Source organism: Neofelis nebulosa, chromosome 7 (assembly GCF_028018385.1).
Source record: "Neofelis nebulosa isolate mNeoNeb1 chromosome 7, mNeoNeb1.pri, whole genome shotgun sequence".
Taxonomy (NCBI): Eukaryota; Metazoa; Chordata; class Mammalia; order Carnivora; family Felidae; genus Neofelis; species Neofelis nebulosa.
In genome coordinates, this window is record NC_080788.1 from 81,755,382 (window position 1) to 81,779,083 (window position 23,702).

At 35.4% G+C, this 23,702-nt stretch overlaps 1 protein-coding gene across 6 annotated transcripts in view; it reads right to left on the bottom strand.

The window, feature by feature from the left end:
* HECTD1 (HECT domain E3 ubiquitin protein ligase 1) overlaps positions 1–23,702 on the bottom strand; it is a 98,604-nt gene that overhangs the window by 15,959 nt on the left and 58,943 nt on the right. For 3 of the 6 annotated variants that reach the window (XM_058738735.1, XM_058738731.1, XM_058738732.1), the window contains exons 18-29: positions 23,461–23,555; positions 21,650–21,755; positions 19,129–19,263; positions 18,206–18,345; positions 17,599–17,922; positions 16,259–16,425; positions 15,991–16,167; positions 11,471–12,307; positions 10,550–10,771; positions 6,298–6,431; positions 4,290–4,412; positions 2,559–2,715 (exon numbers count right to left, since the gene is read on the bottom strand). In XM_058738735.1, the coding sequence (XP_058594718.1) occupies positions 2,559–2,715; positions 4,290–4,412; positions 6,298–6,431; positions 10,550–10,771; positions 11,471–12,307; positions 15,991–16,167; positions 16,259–16,425; positions 17,599–17,922; positions 18,206–18,345; positions 19,129–19,263; positions 21,650–21,755; positions 23,461–23,555 (2,617 nt within the window). The remainder of the gene's footprint in view (positions 1–2,558; positions 2,716–4,289; positions 4,413–6,297; positions 6,432–10,549; positions 10,772–11,470; positions 12,308–15,990; positions 16,168–16,258; positions 16,426–17,598; positions 17,923–18,205; positions 18,346–19,128; positions 19,264–21,649; positions 21,756–23,460; positions 23,556–23,702) is intronic. The other 3 variants (XM_058738734.1, XM_058738733.1, XM_058738736.1) reach the window with 3 other exon arrangements.

The window sequence follows — 23,702 nt, forward strand, 5'->3', positions numbered from 1 at the left end:
GAACACTGCACTGGGAGACAAAGCTACATGGTATCTAAACTCTTCTGCCATTTATTAGCTAAAGACAACAACTACTTAGGACTCTCCTGGCATCAACATTTTCGTTTTTTAGAAATGAAAACAATCAACCTAGGTTACTTAAAGATGGCACTAAAGCTGCATTTATACGATAGGGATACGATAGGGATCTCTCATTATTACAAGAAAACACATGCCACTATCAACAACAGCCAAAGTATGGAAAGAGCCCAAATGTCATCGACGGATGAATGGGTAGAGATGTGGTATATATATACAATGGAGTATTACTCGGCAATCAAAAAGAAAGTATGAAATCTTGTCATTTGGAATTACATGGATGGAACTAGAGGGTATTATGCTAAGTGAAATTAGTCAGAGAAAGAAAAATATCCTATGATTTCACTCGTATGAGGACTTTAAGACACAGAACAGATGAACATAAGGGAAGGGAAGCAAAAATAATATAAAACAGGAAGGGGAACAAAACAAAAGAGACTCTTAAATATGGAGAAAAAACAGCGGGTTGCTGGAGGGGTTGTGGGAGGGGGGATGGGCTAAATGTGTAAGGGGCATTAAGGAATCTATTCCTGAAATTATTGTTGCACTATATGCTAAGTAATTTGGATGTAAATTTAAAAAAAATAATATTAAAAAAAAATTTCATTTAAATTAAAAAAGAAAACACATGCTAGCTGTATGATTTCAGAAACATTTTATTCTTATAAATGAGAAAACTAAAATTATTCATAATTCTACATCGAGAAAAAAACCACCTACTGAGAAAACCACATACTCTGGTCAATGACCTGCTCATGTTCAATGAGTGGATTGTGAGGTAAACACCCACACCCACACCCAGGTTCATAGTGTATTTGGTGGTGCAATCTTTTTTTATTAGTTCAGGAATTTTTTCCTCATATCATGATAGAGTCTTTTAAAGTATTACTTTATTCATTGCATGGCATTCATACCATTATACCTTAACTGAACCATATCCCTGTTATTATACATAATAAAGGTCATTTCTAATTTTCTGACAATATAAATAATACTTCTATAGTCATCAGTATATATACATCTGGGTACAGAGCCAGTATTTCTTTGGTATAGACTTTTAGTAGTAACAATATGAAATATATTGCCAAAGAACTCTACAGAAAATTTGTAGAAATTTATATTGTAGGAATTTATATTCCCTAGCATAGGTTTTTCTTTTTTGAAGGGATCTTGGAATATCTTGATTCAGTCTATACACATCCTCACCATAAAACATTATACTACGAAGCATACTTACTTCCATATTTAACACAGGTATCATTCTATCATGTAAAGAATACATTCTATACTTAATCAACATTTAAGTCTTCCTTAAGGATAATATACTGAGTACAATACTGACGTTTATTGAAGCACACACCAACTGTCATGCTAATAACTTTATATGTTTTGCCTCATTTAAATCTTTTAATTACCTTGTCAAACAGAAACTATTATTCTCTACACGTAAGAGGTGAGAAAATTCAGGCTTACACTGATGATATGCTCAGTATATTAGCTTCCTATTGCTGTTGTGACAAATTACCATCAACCAAGTGGTTTGAAACAACTAGTTCTAGAAGCAAGAAATCTAAAATGGGTTGGCAAGGCTTTGTTCCTTTTTGGAAGCTCCAAGAAAGAATCTGTTTCTTTCCCTTTCCTAGCATCTAGAGGCTGCCCATATTCCATAGTTCATGGCCCCTCATCACTCTCATCTCAGCTTCCTGTTGTCTAATCTCTTTCTCTGTCTCAGACCTTCCTGTATTCCTCTTATGTGGACCCTAGTCATTACACTGGACCTACCCAGATAATCCAGGATAATTCTTCTATCTCATCTGCAAAGTTACTTTTGTCAGGTTAACATTACCTATTCATATATTCTGGAGGTTAGGACCTACATGCCTTTGGGGGATCATAAGTATGCCTACCACAACCAAAACAGACTTGAAAGAGAGTTACCAGGATGAATAACTCCAGAAACCATAAATGAAACCACTATACAACATTTCTTTTTCTTTTTTGCTTTAAAGAGAAATAGAGCAGAGGAGGAGCAGAGACAAAGGGAGAGAGAGAGAGAATCCCAAGCAAGCTCCAAAGGGTCAGTGCAAACAAAGCCCAAACCACAAGATCATGACCTGAGCTAAAGTCAGATGCTTAATCAACTGAGGCGCCCCATACAACTTTTCAAAATAAAATCTGAACAGGAATAATTCATAGCAGTTCAGATCTAGTGGAATACAGGATACAAACAATCCACCTTTAAATGAGTCTTCCTTTAAAAATTACACAAATACAAAACACAGTGCTTTAAATATACCGTAATTTGCTCCTTTAAAAATAATCTCATTTTTAAGGACTTGTGGCTGATATACAGTTTTTTTCCTGAAAACTTTTACTTATCAACCTGCACATATAAATAGCCACTTACTTTCCTGATTAGATATAACTACCTTCTTTGGTATATATTAAATTTAAATCACAAAAACTAAAATACACAGTACCTGGGGGCGGAATCTCTAGATCAGTTGTTTGTTGGACATTAGTCCGACCAGGTCTAGGATCAAAAGCAGGAACCAAGGCAGAAAACTGCCGCTTAAGCACATAATCATCATCCCATGTTCTCCGACGTCCTCCTTTAGTTTCATACTCTTCTTCTTCCTATTAAAATAAAATTCCACATACAGACAAACAAGATAAAACTTTTCATTATTGCAGAAGTTATGTGCTATCTATTTCTTTTTTTAAGTTGATTTATTTATTTAGGGAGAGAGAGTGTGTGTGCAAGTGAGCAGGGGAGTGGCAGTCAGAGAGGGAGAGAGAGAATCCCAAGCAGGCTCCAGCTGTCAGCACAGAGCCAACATGGGGCTCAAACTCACGAACCCTGAGATTACCTGAGCTGAAATCAAAGAGCCGGATGTTTAATTGACTGAGCCACCCAGGTGCCCCAATGTGCTATCTTTAAAATAAGGTATATAATAAATACTTCCCTATAGGCATTACACTTCCTTATTTAGCTTTATTTCTTAAACACACAATGAGCCAATATAAACATGTATAGGCACATACATTTCTTAATGATTCAAGCTTACCAAAAAGTAAGTTGCCTTAGTGGTGGTTACATAGAACTACACATGATAAAATGACAAAGAACCACATACATACATTGCACCAATATCAATTTCATGATTTTGATATTATACTCTAATTAGGTACGATGTAACCACTGGAAGAAATTGGGCAAAGGGCACAAGACTGCCCTAGTATCTTTGCAATTTCCTGTGAATCTGTGAACTTATTATTTTTAAATAAGTTGCTTTTTAAAAAATGAAAATTTTATTACATACTGAATTATATACAAAATATAATGCTAGGAAGTTGCTTTAAATAATGACAGGACAGATAAATCAAACACGTTTGATAAAGTGCTAGTAACCACTAGAATCAGATGATGTGTTAGTGGGATTCCATGCACTATTCTACTTTTAGAATGTTTGAAAATTTCCCTAATGCAAGTTTTGAAGGAACATTTTCTCCTCCCCTTCACTATTACTATCAACAAAAAAAGAGTTCAATGAATTATAGATGTTGTAAATGTCTGATGTAAAAAGTAACAATTATGTATGTACTTAGAGAGACACACATAGCCCCTCATGTTCTGAATACTTAATTAAAATTAACTTTTAGAACAATCAAAGGTATACTTGATAGCTCTGTAGCCAGAACATTTGGGTTTTAGTCCTAGATCCAAAACTTCTATGTTTGACCTTTACCAATCACTTCATCTGAAAATCAAGACTAATAAGAACCCTCAAAAAGTTGTTAAAAGGTTTTAATTAGTTAATACACTTAAAGTATTGAAAACAGTGCCTAGGACTCAACTAATGATCAATAAATGTTTAGCTAATAGACTAATATTATCTCTACTATTAAAAACTATAAATCTTAGATTGTAGCAATTAATCATTTTAATATATGTTCACTGCTACCCAAGGGTCAAGATGAAGGGTTTTCAAATAAGAGACTCCTTTATGCATTATGCCAGAACAACCATGAACTCTATCTAGAAAACAGAACCCAAGCAGTAAGGGAAATTTCTTTTTGCTAATTCTATCTGGTAGCTAGCTTCTTACCCCCACCCCAATCTCCATATATTTTTCTAGACATTTTGGTTGATGCCTTACTCTGAAAGGAAGAAAAATACACTGAAGGGAAGATAACCATTAAGATATTACCTGCTCCCCAATAGGTCGGCTCCCTGCTCCAGCAGGGACTTGTGGCAGCTGCGAGGTGACAGCATGGTGTGTTACATCAGAGCGGGAGCCAGCTCGACGCTGTAGGGATGGACGTCTCAGAATCTGAAATAAGAAAATGTGAACAGACATGTCTAATTATTTAACACCTATATATATCCCCATTCAGACTTAACCTCAAACTATCAGCCCCTATTATCAAAACTATCTTTAAAACACTTCATATACATTAGTCATCTTCAGAAAATTGAATGCTTTATATTCAACTTACATTGTATACTAACCTTCACAAGAAATATGCTACTGTAATCTGTTTTTAAGTAATATATACTAAAAGCATTTCTTGAGAGTTTTTCACCCCATTAAAACCCAACTTTATGAAATTTTTAAAAATCTACTAAAATTTTATAAAGGGAAATAAAAAATATACAAGTTATAATAAAGGGTATTTGCAGGCAAAAGTTCAGTTTGAAGACAATCATAGTGGTTAGATATTAAGAGTCTAGATCAAACTTTATAAGTTTGGGTTCCCATTTTTGTACTTAACCTAACTAATTAGAACATACTTTTTTTTTTCTATGTTCTACCTCGTAGATGTAAGGACTGATGAAAATAATACATAGATACTGCCTGCAAAACACTACGTACTAAAATATAATTATTGTGGAAGAACCATGAAAATTATATTGTTTAGGATTAGTGCAGTTCTTTACACTTTTAAATCAGTCAAAACATCAGCATGTGACATTGTAGTATTTTCCAAATACTGTAAAACCTTGGATTGCAAGTAACTTGTTCTGCCAGTGTTCTGCAAGACAGCATTTCTAATAAATTTTAACTTGCTAAACAAGCAATGTCTTGCCATATGAGTAGTACATGATGCCAAATGTCACTTGCTTTTCCATACAAGCATAAGCTTAGGAATGCTTCGCTTCATTCTAGGTCAGGCTGCCTGCAGATATAGACCCTTTCCTCGGCTGCCTTATTGCCGGTTACATTTAATAGAGTATATGACAAGAGTTTATTAATACTATACTGTAGTCAACATCCATGCAAGTGCATACCATGGCCACCCTGCAGAAAAAGGTTGAAAAGAAAGGTAGTAAGGAGATGACTACAGTCAAAATTAAGAAGGAAATCATCAAGAAGTACAAATGAGGTAAGCAAGTGGCCGAAACTGCAAGATTTCATAAGAAGTTTACGTCTGCATCTGGTCTACAGATGAGGAGGAGAGAAAGGCAGAGAAATCCCTCACCTCAATGAGATTAGGGAAATGTGTAAAATGTGGGAAACTGCAAAACTGTGTAGAAAAGCACCACCCGAATAAGGCTATAGCAATGTGAGCAATGAATCTGTTTAACAACAATGCAATGTTACATTTTGTGAAATCCTCAAAAGGAGGCAAAAGCATGTGTCATTGGATAGTTTCCTCGTTAACGTTGCACAAAAAGAAAAAGATTCCATCGAACCAACAGCAGTGATTCCGTTAGTTCCATTAGTGATAGTGAAAGTCATCCTGCATAATAACCCTCCTCTCCCTTGTCTCCCTCACACCAGCCACGAAGGTTTTCAAAGGTAAGTGCAGGTTAACTTATCTTCCTTCTTATTTTGTATTTTCTTTATTATTCTGTATTACATTACAGTATTGTAATCATTTTTTATATGAATATTTTTGGGTTGTGGAACAAATCATCTGAATTTCCATTATTTCTTATGGGGAAATTCGCTTTGATATGCAAGTGCTTTGGATTACAAGCATGTTTCTGCAATGAGTTATGCTTGTAAACCAAGGTTTTACTGTATAACTGATATATTTTCTTTTAAGGGAGAAATGCTCAGATTAGAAGTGCTTTTCTTAATTAACCACGTTTTTCATACTCATGCCATTATTTCCTTGCTTCACAGTTTAACCAGGACTTTGCTTTTCCTCTCTTCATTCCAATTATTAACATCTTATATTAGTTAAAAGAATGGGAGACACTCTCTCTACCATAACCTCCTCGTATTCTTGGTCCTCCTGATTGTCATCTTCATTCTCATCATCTTCCTCATCTGGCTCAGGCAAGTCTTCATCATCATCTAGCTCAGCTAATAGAGTACTGGCACGGCAGCTATCCAGGAAATCTGGAAAAGAAAACCAACAACCTTACTGTCAACACAATTAACAAAGCATGATAAGGTAACTTTGCATATTGGTTTTACAAAACAAAAGTAAAATTCAAGACAGACAAGTATAAAGACCACATTTAGCAATGCCACCCTTCTACCACCATGAAGACAAAATGAGTACATACTGGTCACAAGCATGGCAGAAAACAACAGGATAAAGTTTGACCATAAACTAAATCCAAGTCCACAAAATCATGATATAAAAAAAGGTCAGCAGTACGGGCTAGGTTTAAAAATAAGAATCCTATCACCATTCTCTTTATAAGTCACAGGAAGCACAACAAGGTGCAAAGAGAACACTTTGGAGTCATTCGCTCTCAAGAAATATCTCTATTGAGTACCTACTCTGTTCTAAGAACCATGATAGGCACCAGATATACCTAGTTGTGAACAAAACAGACCTGGTCCGAGCCCCCATGGAACTTATAGGGGAGAGAGACATTTAAAAAACAAACAAATGAATATATAAATAGGAACTGGGGTGCCTGGGCAGTACAGTCGGTTAAGTGTCCAACTCTGGCTCAGGTCATGATCTCGCCATCTGTGAGTTCAAGCCCCATGTCAGGCTCTGTGCTGATAGCTCAGAGCCTGGAGCCTGCTTCAAGTTGTGTGTCTCCCTCTTTATCTGCCCCTTCCCCGCTCACACTCTGTCTCTCTCAAAAATAAACATTAAAAAATAATAATCAATCAATAAATAGGAACTGTAAAAGACTGTAGGAAGGAAAAGACAGAATAAAGTTAATCTGAGAGACCTGGGATGTTCATAACTGCTTAAGGACACTACCTATCTACTATGGAGTAACATATGTACCATCTTTCCTATTATCTATATTCCCCCCAACCCCCAATGAAGACTGTATCAGATAAACATCGTACCACATAATGAAGATGCTGATGAGCTGTTCTTCACAAGAAATGAAAAGAAAAAGTAATAATGAAGCTAAAACAGAAGTTTTTACTGGATACAAAAGAAAAAACAAACTTCTGTGGATAAAAAGACACACTCTATATTCCAAAAGAACATTCAGAAGACAATTTATAACTGCTTTGTAGAATCTTCTATCTGCAAACCTCTGAACCAAATACATATTTTTTAAGTCTAATAATTACACAGGACTGAAATTCAATACCTTTTATTAGAAGGCTAGTAGAAGAATGAGGCCCAATACTATAAGCAATTAGTTTCTAAGGCACATATTTTTTTAACATTTTCATATTCTGAGTCAGAATGTGTCTTACAAGCAATGGCAAGTCTCAGCTGAATTGTCAACATTTTCTCCTTAGTGACATAAAATAATTATAATTATTGCCATCTTAAATTTGATGAAATATATTACCCTTAACCCATGTAAGGTACCATCCTGCAATTTAGGAGTGGTCCTCATAAATGTGATGTGGTAGTACACACACAAAATCAATTCCACTTTTGGTTTATTTTCAAAGGAACATAATCTGACTGAAATTCCATCTCTCACATGTTATAATTCACTGAAGCCAATGGCTTTTTTTTTTTACTCATCTTCTTATTTAAACAGCTCCTTATTTCATAGATTTGACCATATCACAGAATCATGTTCCTCGAAACCTAATACAGTAAAAGTTTGCATACATAAAAATTATTCTGTAAGGCAAATGTTACTCTGATCCTTGACAGCAGCACCCTTAAGATAAATCTTCTAGTTTTAGGAATGTAAAAAAAGGAATTTATAATCATGTAACATTAATTTTCAAAAGGCAAATGGGAGCCCTAATACTTTTTTAATATTCTTTACCACCAGCATACCCACAACATTTTTAAGTTTCACATAATCAAGAATTAAAGTTTCAATGAAGTTAACATGTAACCAATGAGTAGGGAGGGGCAGAGGGGCGCCATGAGAAAAACTAGAGTAGAATATAGCTTATTAGATGAATTTACATTACTTTGGTGTAATCATCATCATAATTTTGCTATATACACATTTAATAGGTAAGGTAGATACAGAGAAATGTAATGATCTTCCTAAAACCAGAGAACATCAGATCCAATTCTTGGCTTGAAATAGGGGAGGACACATTCAGAGGAAAACAAACACACATGAAAATAAGATTTACACACTCCATGTTAACTAACTAGAACTTAAATAAAACTTTGAAAAAAAAAAAAAGGATTTATATAAAAGAGTACTTAAACTGTATCTTCATATAAATGTTCTTATATTTGAAATTACCGAATTTAATTTTTTTTATCTTTTTTATTTTTTTCTTTATTTTTTCTTTATTATTTTTTAAATGTTTATTTATTTCTGAGAGAGAGAGAGTGAGACAAAGCATGAGTGGGGGAGGGCCAGAGAGAGGGAGACACAGAATTGGAAGCAGGCTCCAGGCTCCGAGCTGTCAGCACAGAGACCGATGCGGGGCTCGAACTCACGGACCGTGAGATCATGACCTGAGCCGAAGTCGGACGCCCAACCGACTGAGCCACCCAGGCGCCCCTCAAATTTAATTTTTAAATAGAACAGGCACTGGCATCAAGAATGTACGTACGTATGTATGTATGTATGTATGTATGGTAAAAGATATTCCAAAACAATAATGACGGAAGTGCAACCTTTTTGAAAGGCAATTCAGCAGTTACTTCTTTTAAAAATCTTAAGGAAATATCTTAAGGATATTAAGTATCTTAAGGAAATATACAAAAATACAGTTCAAGATGCGGATTCATAACAATGTTTATGGTAATGAAAGGGTGTGATTTAAAGGTCCAAAATGGAGAATTTATTAAATAACAATTACATAGTCTAACAGTGGAATATATGGCAGCCACTTCAAACACTGGAGAAATCCATCAAACAATATGAAAATAATTTTACAAGGTACTAAGTGAAAGGAGCTGTCTGGAAAGATGATCCCTTTATGGGAAAACCAGAAGAGCCAGGTATAAAGTTCAGTCACCGATGGCCAATAATTTAATCACTGTGCTTAAGTCATGAAGCCTCAAAAAACAAACAAACAAAACCCAAAATGGGGGGCTCAGAGAGCTTCCAGGCTGGTAGTGTCCCTAAATACCAAGAGTACAAATGTGCCTGTGCGTGGGACCTTCCTGACCTCACCCTATGCATCTCTTCCATCTGGCTGATCCTGAGTTATATCCTTTTTATAAGAAAAGAGGTAATCCTGTAGTAAATAAAATATTTTCCTGAGTCCCGTGAGCTGCTCTAGCAAATTAATTGAACAGGAGGAGAGGGCCAGAAGAGCCTCCAATTTATAGCCAGTCTTTAGCACAGATGACAACCTGGCCTTGCAATTAGTGTCTGAAAGGGTGGGGAGATAATGTTATGGGGCTGAGGCTTTTACCTGTGGGATCTGACACTATCTCCAGGTAGTTAATAGTGCCAGAAGTGAGAAACTTGAGTTAAACTGTATGACCCCCCAGATAGTGTCTGAAAACTGCTCAATGTGGGAAAACATTTGGTAATCAGCAGTGGCAGCAGAAAGTGTTGAGAGTAGAGGAGGCACACAGGGGGAGTGTTTTTCCTCTTACATTACAGTGTACAAAGAATATCACTTTACAAAGCCTTTTAATCTATTACCCTTCTATTCTTCTCTGATAAAGGTGTCAACTATCTTTGTTGTTATGATTCTCCCAATAAAACTTCGTTAGTGGACCAAAAAAAAGGAGAGCACAGAAGTTCCTAGATACCTGCTTATAATCAGATAATTTAATAGTCCCTTATAGCACTGAGTTTTTTCATCATACATGAAGATGCCATATCTTTAAGAAGAGAGAATTACTACTTTCTAATCAAAAGTTAAAACAACATAGCAGAGGGGCGTCTGGGTGGCTCAGTTGGTTGTCTGACTCTTGGTTTTGGCTCAGGTCATGATCTCATGGTTCATGAGTTCGAGCCCCACAACAGGCTGTGTGCTGACAGTGTAAAGCCTGCTTGAGATTCTCTCTCTCCCTTCCTCTTGGCCCGTCCCACAGTCTATCTCTCTTTCAAAATAAAAAAATAAACTTAAAAAAAACAGCAGGAAAACATACTAAAAGCATTCACTAAACAAACACCTAAATATTTTAAACTATAACTTACCATATAACGAATATTCTGCTTCCTGACCTGTGTCACTCTCACTGGAGGTTGACGTGAGACTGGTGGTTAAAGTATTACTTAAGGACTGACCAACTGATAAAACTGTTGTTGCTGTGGCTACATTGCTGCTGCTAGTCACACTGGATGTTGACATTGTCACTGTTGATGTGGTACCAGGAGTCGTCAAATTGGGGAAACTCTGAGCACCCATGAGAGGAGAAGCTAAAGATAAAAAATGAAGCAAATCAGGACTGATGAGATTGCATAAACCTTAGAAAAAACTAGGCTGTATATTTAGTAAAAAAGAATGAAATCATGAAACACTAATTATTAAAAGGCTGAAAAGCAACAACTTTGGGAACCCAACTGAAATCCAACTGTAAGTCCTTGTTTTTACAGCCCTGTTATTTTCCAAGAAATTAAGCCTTGCTTTTTTAGAAAGGGAAACAGGCAATGAATTAATTCCCAGTCATGTTTTCCAAAGGAATTACTTTGACCAGTTAGCTTAAATTAGAATTAAAGAACTTTTAGAAGATAGTAGCAATTTAGGACCTAAGGAAAAGTTAAACCAGTGTGATGCTCTGATTTCAGTTGACTATGATAAAATTTAATAGTCATCTATTTCCTCATGCAGCTGAAGTTAACAATTTATCATAGAAGAGTGAAAAATAGAAGTGTGTTATTGTTTCATCCTTTCAGATTACAAGGTTCTTTATTATACCTGAACTGAATTCTTAAGAGATCACGATTCTATAGAACTTAACTCCATATTCCTAAAGTGCTAAATTTGACGTGGTTGTATGTAACACGGTTAACGATCTAGTTAACGACTGCAGTCAGAACCCACTGAACAAGAAACCCTACTTTGCAATCCCTCAGAGTGGAAAAACCATTGGGTTCCATAAGGAAAAGCTCACTTACTTGCTGTGCTCATCACATTCCTCCCCAAAGTATTAGTGTTGTTATCACTGCTGCTTCGGCTTAGATTCATGTTGTTCGTGGCATTAGTCCGTGCTATGTTTGCCACTCTCCTTACAAAACTCTCCAAGCTAGATGTTTCTCTTGAGGACAGATTAGGTACACTTGCACTAGAGCTCATAGGGGCCCCAGCAGCCAACAAAGAACTTACTGACAGTCTGTTACTTGCTGAAGAGCTAAGGGGTCGTTGTGAAGCTGCTTCTTTATTAGTTAACTCAGACACTGAACTAACATCAGGAGAACTAACACTAACAATTCCCATGGATATTGCACTAGACTCCCCAGGAGTGCGAACAGAACTATCAGGGCCTAACTTTCTTTCAGCATTTTCACTTCCCGTTTCCGCGGTTAAGGTGCTGGTGCTTGCACTGGATGATGACCCTACTTCTGTTTGAGGGACGTTTTCAGCAGATGAAAGAACAACAATTGGTTCATGGACATCAGCTCCTGAAACTATACTGTGTTCCATTACAATTTCTGATCTCCGTTCCGTTTTGGTCGAACCCAAGCTGATGTCGCTGCTACTGGCCACGCTACACACAGAACTGCTGCTTCCTTTTCTACTTGAGGAGCCTGCAGCAGCAGATGTCTTGTCTGGACAGTTGTTTTTCACCAAGCTGCTCCATGATTGCGTTGTGCCTGAAACAGTGGATGAAACAGGTTTGGGTGATGCCACTGTATCAGGGTCGTACCCTGGTGCAAGCTTGAGGTCAAATTTTCCTTCTGCGCCCATACGGTAAGAGTTTGAGCCACCAGCATCCCAGGTGACATCAATCCAGCCTGGAAAGGGACAGGAGTTTGTGAGACCCAGCAGAAAGCAGATAGGAGCGTGTCAGACAGTAGCTCCACAATATGGGATCAGCTTTTCATCAGTGCTGTACTTCTCTGAATTTCTACAGTCATTTAAGGTCTGCCAACTAAAATTAAACTCTTCCTTTTATTTCTCTCATTTCTGAACTGCTTGCTCTGCTGATATCTGAAAACAATGTAAGGGTCATGTTTACATCTACGGGCCTATCTTTTAAGGGGAAGAACTGTTAAAAAACCGTAAACAGATGGACACAAATGGTGAAAGAAATACTGCAAGGTCAGTTAAATAGAGATGAAATCTAAATAAAAAGGTTTTTTAATTGCTAAATAGAACTATGTAGTCAAATGTTCTTTACAGAAAAAAAGTTCTGACTCACCATTAATTTTTAAGTTTGGGCTAAATCCTAATAATTGGCAAACAAAATATCCATATATCACTGCATAAATTTTAGGTCACTAGCTCAAATAACACTAAGTTAGCATTTCAATTGTGTTCTCAAAGTTCAGTGGTTACTTGGTTTTCTTATGATTAAGTTTAAAAAATTTAAATACACACAGAAAATTCTGAAAACAAAAATTTTAAAGTATGCTAAGCTCTTTTATTAGAACCTATAAGCTAAATCTAATAATGTGTAAAGAACTAATGAATAGTTCATTATTCATACATATTATACATGGTATTCAATGTGTATTTACTTGTAAACAATACTTGTTCTTTAAAAAAAAAAACAGTAACTTCTAAAAGCAGTAAAATAAATTGCCTATTAGGAAAATAATAAAAATTTTACAATCTTATTTTAGTGTTATAAGCTAACTACTGCAAGGGAAAAAACACAACACAAAAAACATATGTATTTTTAAAAATATAACCAGTCTTTATAAAGTTTGAAGTTACTTTATGCATACATGCAGGTACCCCCGTGCATGTTCACATGTGCACACAACACATAATAAGTTCATGTATATTTATGATGACAGGCTAAGAGGGGTGTAAGTAATACTGAATTACCTGTGGGGATTATATGCTTAGGAGTTCTAGGAGATGAAAACTACCTGCCCCAAATCTACATCACCTAGTTCTGATGAGATTTCAATTGTCTCCATTTAGTCTATATGCTGAAGTAACTTCTGAAGAACCAGCACTCAACTATCTCTTCTGCAACATGGAACAGTGTGAATAAAGGCTCAAAAACGTATCCCAATTCCAAATGAAATTAATATTTATATTGCATTAATCAGTCTAAAAATATACTGATAATTTATTTCCTAACAATCATCAAGATCTGTAATTGTATGTTTATCGGCTTCATTCAGAAGGCAGGGTATCATACTTTTTTGGGGACCATTGTATATCTGAAGTCCAACAAAGTACCTTTACATTGCAGGGACTCTCACATTTGTGGAATACATGAAAAAAATGGATATTCCCACTGACACATAGATTCTTTAGGAAGGATTTAATTGATAATAATATGGAAAATAATTTTTAAATGTAAACTATATTAGTATTGAGAGTGTAATTAAATTGCTATCTAAGGGGAACCAAGAAAGGACACATACATACTATCCATATAAGTGCATAGATACAAAACTCTGAGCTCCCACTATGCCCGAAAGACAGGAAAAAAGATAACTAGCCATATTAGAAACAGTTGGTTCAGGGGTGCCTGGCTGGCTCAGTTGGTCGGTAGAGAGTACAACTCTTGATCTAGGGGTTGTGAGTTTGAGCTCCATGTTGGATGTAGAGATTACTTAAAAGTAAAATTTAAAGAAAAAAAAAGAAGAAGAAAGAAAAGGAAATCACTGGTTTATTTATAAGCTAAGTACTCTCTCTGACATAAAAATTTTCATGTGAGACTTAATAAGAATGGCCACTTTGGTCGGCCACAATTCTGAACTCTACATTAGATTAGCAAAAGTAAGCTTTTCTTACATACTAAATTTTATAATTAAGATTCCCATTTTCCTAGACAGGTGCTTCAGCTGACTGCAGCCTGAGAAAAATAAACTGCATTCATATAGCCCCAACTAGCTAACACACTTAAAAGCCCAAACAATTTAGGAGAAATGGAATATTAATGGAGTATTATTAAGATGTCTAAAAAACATTTAAAATTTCTGGGTTGGGGCGCCTGGGTGGCTCAGTCGGCTGGGCGTCCGACTTCAGCTCAGGTCATGATCTCACAGTCTGTGAGTTCGAGCGCCACATCAGGCTCTGTGCTGACAGCTCAGAGCCTGGAGCCTTCTTCACATTCTGTATCTCCCTCTCTCTCTGCCCCTCCCCTGTTCATGCTCTGTCTCAATAATAAATTTAAAAAACATTAAAAAAATTTTTTTTTTTAGTTTCTGGGTTGAAGGTACTAATGTCATCTCAACTATTATTGGTTTTTATGAACTTTGGCAGTTACATATATGTTCATTCACCATAACCCTGCTAAAATGGCAATGATTTGCAATTAGAGTATAACTATATAGAAATACATTAGGTAGTAAGTAAGGTAATTCAAGGAATAGAACCTTAAAAACAAAAAAAATCAAGAGTTTATTTAGGTAAATAAATGCCCAGAGCACACAGAACATGAGTATATTAAGATATTAAATGTTTATTCACTCTCCTAAGCACTGTCACCTTTATTATAGCTCTTTAAATATTTGGTGTAAGAATATGAACATTTTACTCCTTTTTGTTTTTAATGCCAAGCAAAATTCTTAAGAACACACTACTAGCTAAGCAAATTATCTGCTAATAAATCAGCCTTTTAAGTTATAAGGAAAAAATTAGCCATTATGAGTTGCTTCTGGGAGTTAAAAGCAATTGATTAACAGGATATGGACCTCTCTGAAATCCACAGCATCAAAAGTTTAAAATGAACTTGATTTAGGGGCGCCTGGGTGGCTCAGTCAGTTAAGCGTCTGACTTCAGCTCAGGTCATGATCTTAGGGTTCGTAAGTTCGAGCCCTGCATCAGGCGCTATGCTGACAGCTCAGAGCCTGGAGCCTGCTTTAGATTCTGTGTCTCCTTCTTTCTCTGCTCCTCCCCGGCTCATGCTCGCTTGCTTGCTCTCTCTCTCTCTCAAAAATAAATGTGAAAAAAATTTTTTTAAATCAACTTGATTTAAACAACAACCCTTACCTTATAAAATATCAAAGTTTAAAATCCAAAGAAATGTTAGTAGGCTGAGAAGCATTATGAACGTTATCTTACAATCTACTAATAAACAAAGAGGCAACAATTCTTACTCTATTCTTTATTGAAAAACAGTAACTAAAGATGTTAATACTTTTTCTTCTACATGACTGAGTATAAAAAAAATGACTGCCTGATTCCCATCAGGCTAACAAGTGTAAGCAATTAAAGATCTATGGAACCTTACAAATAATAGACTTAAAAAAAATGCAGAAAATGTGTCTTTAGAATATTCAACTTATACTAGCTTATTAATCACTTCAAAATATTAGCAAGAAGTTCCAAATCAAAACAGAAAATAAAATTTTCCCTTAATACTAGGTAAATGATTTTTCATTTTTAATGTTCTTCTACATAGTGCCAGGATATTCATAAAATGTGCAAACTATCCCAAATAGAACCAAAGAAAAACACTCTGTTATTTAATACTCCATTTTTACACTACAAATGCTAAGTACCTACTCACCATTATGCAGTTCTCCTGTGACGGTACCTTCTCCCTGTGGGCTGCCATCCTGATCTCGCCATTTCCAATCAAGGCCTCTGATCACACGTGCCCCTGGAACCATGTATTTCAGAACCTGGGAACGTACTAGACGTCTTTGTCTTCTAAGATTAGCTTCTGCTTCCTTAGCTGCTTTTCCTGTAAAATAGAAATTAGAGAACTATAAACAAGTCACTTTTTATAAATAAAATTGTTCCAGTGAGTGAAAAACCTGCTAACATCTCTTTACCTAGCTGGTCTTCACATACTCCATTTACAGTGCCATAAAGTTCGAATCCAGATAGTGACAGGTAGTGGGTTTGTCCACTGGCATTCTTCCCCATCTGTTTAATTCTCACATGTCGCCACCCTTGTTTCTCATCCTTTGGTGGATCAAGAGGCCAGGTTGCTGTTGACCTGTGAAGGTGTTAGGGAAAAACTGGTGTAATGTTTTAAAGCAGATGGGGAAGATTTTTTACATAATAGAGACCTACTGAAAAACCAACTTCTACATTCAGTCTACAGTTTGTTACACAAGAAGCAAGAACGCAAAGGAGAACAACAGCCATCAAGAACATAAGTTAAAGATGGTATGTTTAAATGTATACTATTAATGACTTATAACATTAAATGATTTATGATTAATACAATCCAAGAAATAAGAAATTTTATGAGTAATATGCTTGAAAATTTTATAATGCTTGAAAATATGCTTGAAAATTTAAAGCTTGAAAATATTATATGCTAATTAACTTGGATGTAAATTAAAAAATAAAAATAAATAACAAAAGAAAAAAAAGAAAAAATTATCCATTAATCCTAAAGATAAGGAGTTCCTTCCATACTACATTAAATGCAGAAATTAATTTAACTCCATGCCCTATACTCCCCTCAAAATTAAAACTTATTAGAACTAAAATTTTTAGAAGTACTTTCTGCCTTCAAAAAAATAATATACGATCGGGGCGTCTGAGTGGCTCAGTTAAGTATGTGACTCTAGATTTCATGATGTTACAGCTGTAAGATCGAGAGTCACATTAGGCTCTGTCCTGGACATGGAGCCTGCTTGAGCTTCTCTCTCTTTCTCTCTCTCCCTCTCACTCTGCCCTTCCCTGACCACCCCCCACCAAACTCTCAAAAAAAAAAAAAAAGACTAAAAAAATAATATATGATCAACCTATAAAATTTAGGAAAAGAGACATAATTAAAAAAAGAAAACTTTAAGTCAGCCACAATTCTACAACAAGCAATAGCTACTGTTAATTTGGAAAACATACACATATATTATGCACACATATGAACTAATTCCATTTTTTTGTTTTTATTAGTGTGCTATATATACACATATATTTCAATTTCTTTTTAAATAAATAGGCTCAATGTTCTACTTATATTTAATCTAAGGCTGCTAAAGTTCTGGTAAAATTATTATTTCAAAGTTTTAATATTTAAATTATAGTATCAAGTGATGTTTTTAAAAAAATCTTGCTTCAATATTCCATAAAGAAGAGAGCTCTAAGGGTATACAGTTATAAAAATAAACAAAGCTCTTTACTGAGTTTTTCAATTTGCAAAGACTCCTCAACTAACCCTGGTTCATTGAGACTGCAGTCATCAACATGGGTATACAAAGAAGTCCAGTTCTGTCCATCTTTGGATACCTGGAAAACCCAATTTCTCAGTGCAGACCTTCCATAACCACGAGCATGACGAAGTGTATATGCTGATGGTATCACCCAGAGACCCAGATCTATGGCAAACCAGGCATTCTTATCATCATTGCTGTGGCAATTTAAAGCTGAATTATCACGACTTAGTATGTCTTCTAAGCGGCCGTAAGGTAGATTTCTTCCTTCTGATGATGTTACTACTACAAGTCCATAAGCAGCTGGATTCACCCATTCATATGCAGTTCTAAATAAAAGAAAAAAAATTAAGCAGTTAACACTACTAAAATAACTGTATTTTGTTCATATTAGTTTTCCACATAAAACTGTATTAATTTTTAAAAATCCTACAATTGACAATTTAGACTTTTTTCTTCATAAAACATAACTGTGATAGTCTTAAATTTAATCTCTAAGACAAAAATTCCTTAAACTGAAAGACACTCAAGAGTAGTTAATAATTTTACTCTACTACCAAGAATTTTTTACCAGGTGAATGTTTTCACTCTACATTAAATAGCATGACTTACTTGGCATTTGTCCCAATCCAGTAAATGATTCCATTTTCATCAAAATCATGCTGGTGCCGAAATATAAAATTTTGGCCTTCTCTTAATTTTCGAACAAAAACAAATGAAGATCGGTCAAAATCATACCACTGCTTTGCTACCTACACCAAAGAAAATACAGGAGACACTCACCTTAATAGGGCTATTTTCAAATGCACTGCCCACTTTTTCCTGTTCCTTCAATGTGCTTTATTTTATTATAACAAATACTCATTAAAGAATATATGGGGGAAAAAACCAGAAAGATACAAATTTCTACAACCAAAGTACCCCACACTATTCATTTGATACACTACTTCTTTGATCCATTATTTCAACTGATAGAGTAAAAAACATCTGATCATACTGTACCATAACATTTTTTCTTATCAGTTTTTATATTTATACATTTTATATAGCTACATAATATTCAAATAAATGGAAATAATTGTAAACCTGATATTCCTTTTTGACTAGCATCAAGGTTTTGTTCACTATTTTAGTGACAAATGACACTAAAATGACTCCAATACACATCTTTACGAAGAAACCATTTGTAGTATACAAAGATTATTTTCTTAGAATAGAGTCCAGGGGTGCCCAGTAGCTCATTTGGGTGAGCATCCAACGCTTGATTTCACTTCAGTGAAGATCCCAGAGTTGTGAGAGTGAGCCCCTTAAGATTCTCTCTCATTCTCTCTGTCTCTGTCTCTCTCTCTCCCCCCACCCACCCACCCACCGCCCCCCCCCCCCACACACACAAACAACAGACTCCAAAAAATGGAATTACTAGGTCAAACCTTGTATTACCATAAATCTACACACATATTTCCCTAACTACTTTTCTAAAGGATTAAACCACAGCAGAGAATGCCTATTTCACCATGGCCTTGCCAAAAACTCACCATTTTTAAGAGATACTGTTCCAGAGATTCAACTGTAGCTAAGGGTTCCATCTTCAACATCCTGCCAGTCCTGTCTATCAATGCAGTTTCACCAGGTGCACGTTCCAACCGAAATCTTAATCTTCTTGTAAGTATCTGTGCAAAAATTATCAAAATGCTTCAGAAAATACACTGTTTTTCTCTTAGAATTATAAAAGTGTGAAATGTTCTCAATAGTAATTGAGAATTATAAAAGTACAACCATAAAAGGATAAATGCCTGTTTTCTATTAATTTTTTTTTTTTTTTAATTTTTTTTTTTTCAACGTTTTTTTATTTATTTTTGGGACAGAGAGAGACAGAGCATGAACGGGGGAGGGGCAGAGAGAGAGGGAGACACAGAATTGGAAACAGGCTCCAGGCTCCGAGCCATCAGCCCAGAGCCTGACGCGGGGCTCGAACTCACGGACCGCGAGATCGTGACCTGGCTGAAGTCGGACGCTCAACCGACTGAGCCACCCAGGCGCCCCATCTATTAATTTTTTTTAAAGAATCACTGAATAAGTGACACTGGCTTTCAAGAAAGAAACAAAATTAACTACATACGCAGATAATTTCTAAACAACTTCAAATATACATGGTTTAAATAAATCATAAAATAATTTAACTTAAGTAATGCATTTCTTACAAGTTACAATTTTCCAGTTAAGTTAAAAAAAAAGTGGCCATTTAGCTAATTTATTTCTTTAAAGATAGTCATAGATTATTTGATATATTCTAATAAACTTTCTTTTTTTTTTTTAAGGTAGGCTTTATGCCCAATGTGGGGCTTGAACTCATGACCCCAAGATGATGAGTTGCATGCTCTACCAACTGAGCCAGCCAGGCATCCCTATGGCTAATCAACTTTTAAAAGCACACAATAGCTATCAATCCAATACATTTTAGTAAGCAAGTATGAAACTAGCAATTTAGGTAGTTGCATTGCTGTTTAAACCTTAACTAGTTCCTACAGACGTATAATCAAATACTTATATGGACATGTGGGTAGCAATTTAGACTGCAAAATTAACATACAGCATATTACTAGCTTTCCTGTCTTTTTAATTTGCACAGTCTCCTAAAATGAGAAGTGCATAATAAAAGATGTTAGTGGGGGCGCCTGGGTGGCGCAGTCGGTTAAGCGTCCGACTTCAGCCAGGTCACGATCTCGCGGTCCGTGAGTTCGAGCCCCGCGTCAGGCTCTGGGCCGATGGCTCGGAGCCTGGAACCTGTTTCCGATTCTGTGTCTCCCTCTCTCTCTGCCCCTCCCCCGTTCATGCTCTGTCTCTCTCTGTCCCAAAAATAAATAAAAAACGTTGAAAAAAAAATTTTTTTTTTAAAAAATAAATAAAAGATGTTAGTGCTCCTAGGACTGTATAAGGAGAATTTCCAGCCACTGAGACTTATCTGCCTCGTTTACTTATCAAGGGTAAAGCCTTCAAAGGATGCACTGTGGCATCTGGCTAGCTGAGTCGGTAGAGCATCCAACTCTTGGTCTTGGGCTTTTAAGTTCAAGCTCCATGTTGGGTATAGATATTACTTAAAATTTTTTTTAAATAATAAAGTAAATAAAAACAATGTACCACAAAGGCCCTTACCCTTCTTTACTATTTTACCTAAAATAAAACACAAAGTAGAACTTGACATCACATTTAATCTAACACCATGTCAGGCACACTAACATACTTTAACTCCCTAGACAAGCTCTCTAGTCTGGGAAACTAGTGGCTTTGGTAACATTCCTGGGTTCTTGGGGGTATGGCAAGATTTTTGCCCTAGAACACACTGTCTTGGCAAATACAGATTCTTAGTTACTTATTAAAGGCTTTATTTGAAAGAGAAAGCTTTCTATTCCATGCAGTGCAATGCAGGATAGGTTGGATAAAGGCAAGATTGAGCCAAAATGACCAGCTAAGGAATTCTAAAGTAACCTACAGAAGATGTAATTTCTGTCTATTCATATCTGCATACCAGATACTAAGAAAAGAATAAAGGAATGAATGAATGTGAATGTCAACCAAAAAACATTTAGGAAAATAATAAACGTTTTGTAAAGCCCATTGACAGATTTCCCACAGAATCAATAATAGCTAAGGCAGGCCATCTGGCTTTAACCAATGACATTTAAAAAAAAAAAAAAAAAAAAACAAGCAGGAAAAAAACCGTCCTTGAAGTATTCTCACACTTTCTCATCTGCTGATACACACAGAAATGAAAGGACTTAACTCCTAATTCTAGAACAAAAGGACCCATTTATTTCCTGCCTTTTCCACTGATAGCCTTTTTCCACTTACCACTGATCAAGTATGATTTACAATAAACATTTACTGAAAACCCATAGTGATTTGATCAAATTAAAAATTGAAATATTAATAATTCAAGAGTCATTAAAAAAAACAATCAAGTGGCTTTAGGGTTAGTCTTTAATGAGTAAGCAGAATCATTACAGACTGCCCTTAAATGTATTCAGCAATAATAGTGCCTGCACTTTTCCTGGTTACCTGCAGGTTATACGTAGATCCAGGTGTATCATACAAATGGAGAGGGAGACGTTCAATAGATTCAAGTACAGCTATTAACTTCCGAATTAATGCAACTGCTGGTCGACTATGAAGAAAAAAAATTGTTGAGAGTGTTTATATAATTTCTTACCCAAGTTCATAGAGAAACTGCAGTAACCAACCTCATGTAGACCCCTAGTTTCTTTATGAGTATAAAGAGAAGTTTAATTTTCTATTAGACTAAATCTAAGCAAGCAAAGATACTCTCATAACTCAATTTCCTTCATTTAAGAATAAAATATTTCAGGGCACTTGGGTGGTTCAGTTGGTTAAGCATCTGACTCTTTTTTTTTTTTTTTTAACATTTATTTATTTTTGAGACAGAGAGAGACAGAGCGTGAACAGGGGAGGTGCAGAGAGAGAAGGAGACACAGAATCTGAAACAGGCTCCAGGCTCTGAGCTGTCAGCACAGAGCCCGACGTGGGGCTCGAACTCACAGACCGTGAGATCATGACCTGAGCCGAAGTCGGACGCTTTAACCGACTGAGCCACCCAGGCGCCCCAAACATCTGACTCTTGATCTCGGCTCAGGTCATGATCTCAGGGTCATGAGATCAATCCCTGCACTGGGCTCTGCTCTGAGTGTGGAACCTGCTTGGGATTCTCTTTCCCTCTCTCTCTGTCCCTCCCTGGCTTGCATGTGCATGCTCTCTCTCTCTCTTTGTCACAATCAATCAATAAACAAGTAAATAATAAAATATTTCATTTACAAGACTTATCAACTGCATTCAAGGTAGACATGCAATTTATTTTTTAAAGTTTAAACAATTTTATTATTTAGTATTTGATACATATAAAAATATACAAAGCAGCAAAGTTTGGAAAATGGTATTATTTGTTAGCAAGGCAACACTGGTGTAATGCTTCTGAAAAGTAACAATTTGTATCAAGGACCTTTAAAGATCATTTACAATCTTTAACTCAGTAATACCACTTAAAGGAATTTATGTGAAAAGATGTTTCCATTGAGATAAGTATATTTTAGTATTAGCAATAATTTCTAAAGAGCTAAAATGTTTAATGCTGTAATGCTTCAATAAATTACTATTCACCCATAAAATGAGGTGACTCATTTAAAATAGTACCTAAAATTAATGAAATGAATTTCATTTATTATTTTAAAAATTCAATCACATTCAAAAGTAAATAAAATAGTAAAATGAACCTTCATCAACCCAAGACCCAGCTTCAACAAATTGATTTCAATTTCCCCACCCATTTCTCTCCATCCAATATATTTTGAAGAAAATGCCAGTGAACATATTTCATACAGAAATATTTTGAGTATGTATCTCTACAAAGGAAGAATTCTTAAAAAACAAAACTCATTCTCACACCTAAAAATGAATGAACAATTATTACTTAATATCATCAAATATTTAATCAGTGTTCAAATTTTCAGTTATATAGTAAAGAGGTATCTAATTTCTTAACTTTTTACTTAGGTGTAGATGACACACAGTGTTACATTAATTTCAGACATACAAGGAGGCATGTAATTTTATTAAACTGAGTAGTCACAGCTGCATTCATAGCAGACATGTAATTCTTCTTTTATTCCATAAGATTAAAAAATGCTTTAAAAATCTTTCCTATTATTATACACTTAAAATATAAAGCTACACTATTTATTAAATTTAAAAGTTCCTATTTTGTATATAAGCACTATATATTAGACTCTACTTTAAAAAAGAAGCATACCTACTTTCAAACACTACAAACAACAAATAAAAACAAACTGGTGATTTACCTTTCATCATCTTCATTTTCACTAAAGGCTGTTTTAAACACGTTTATTCTTTCTACCAGTTGACTACAATCTTGTTTCATATCTAAATCCACAGTCTAAAAAAAAAAAAACCAAAAAGAAGGAACAAAAAAATGTTTTCAGGCTGCTACCAAAATTTATCAAAAACACACACTACAAAGATGAATAATAATACTGTGTATTATTACAAAATTATCAATATAATCTGGCAAAATCATTTTTCT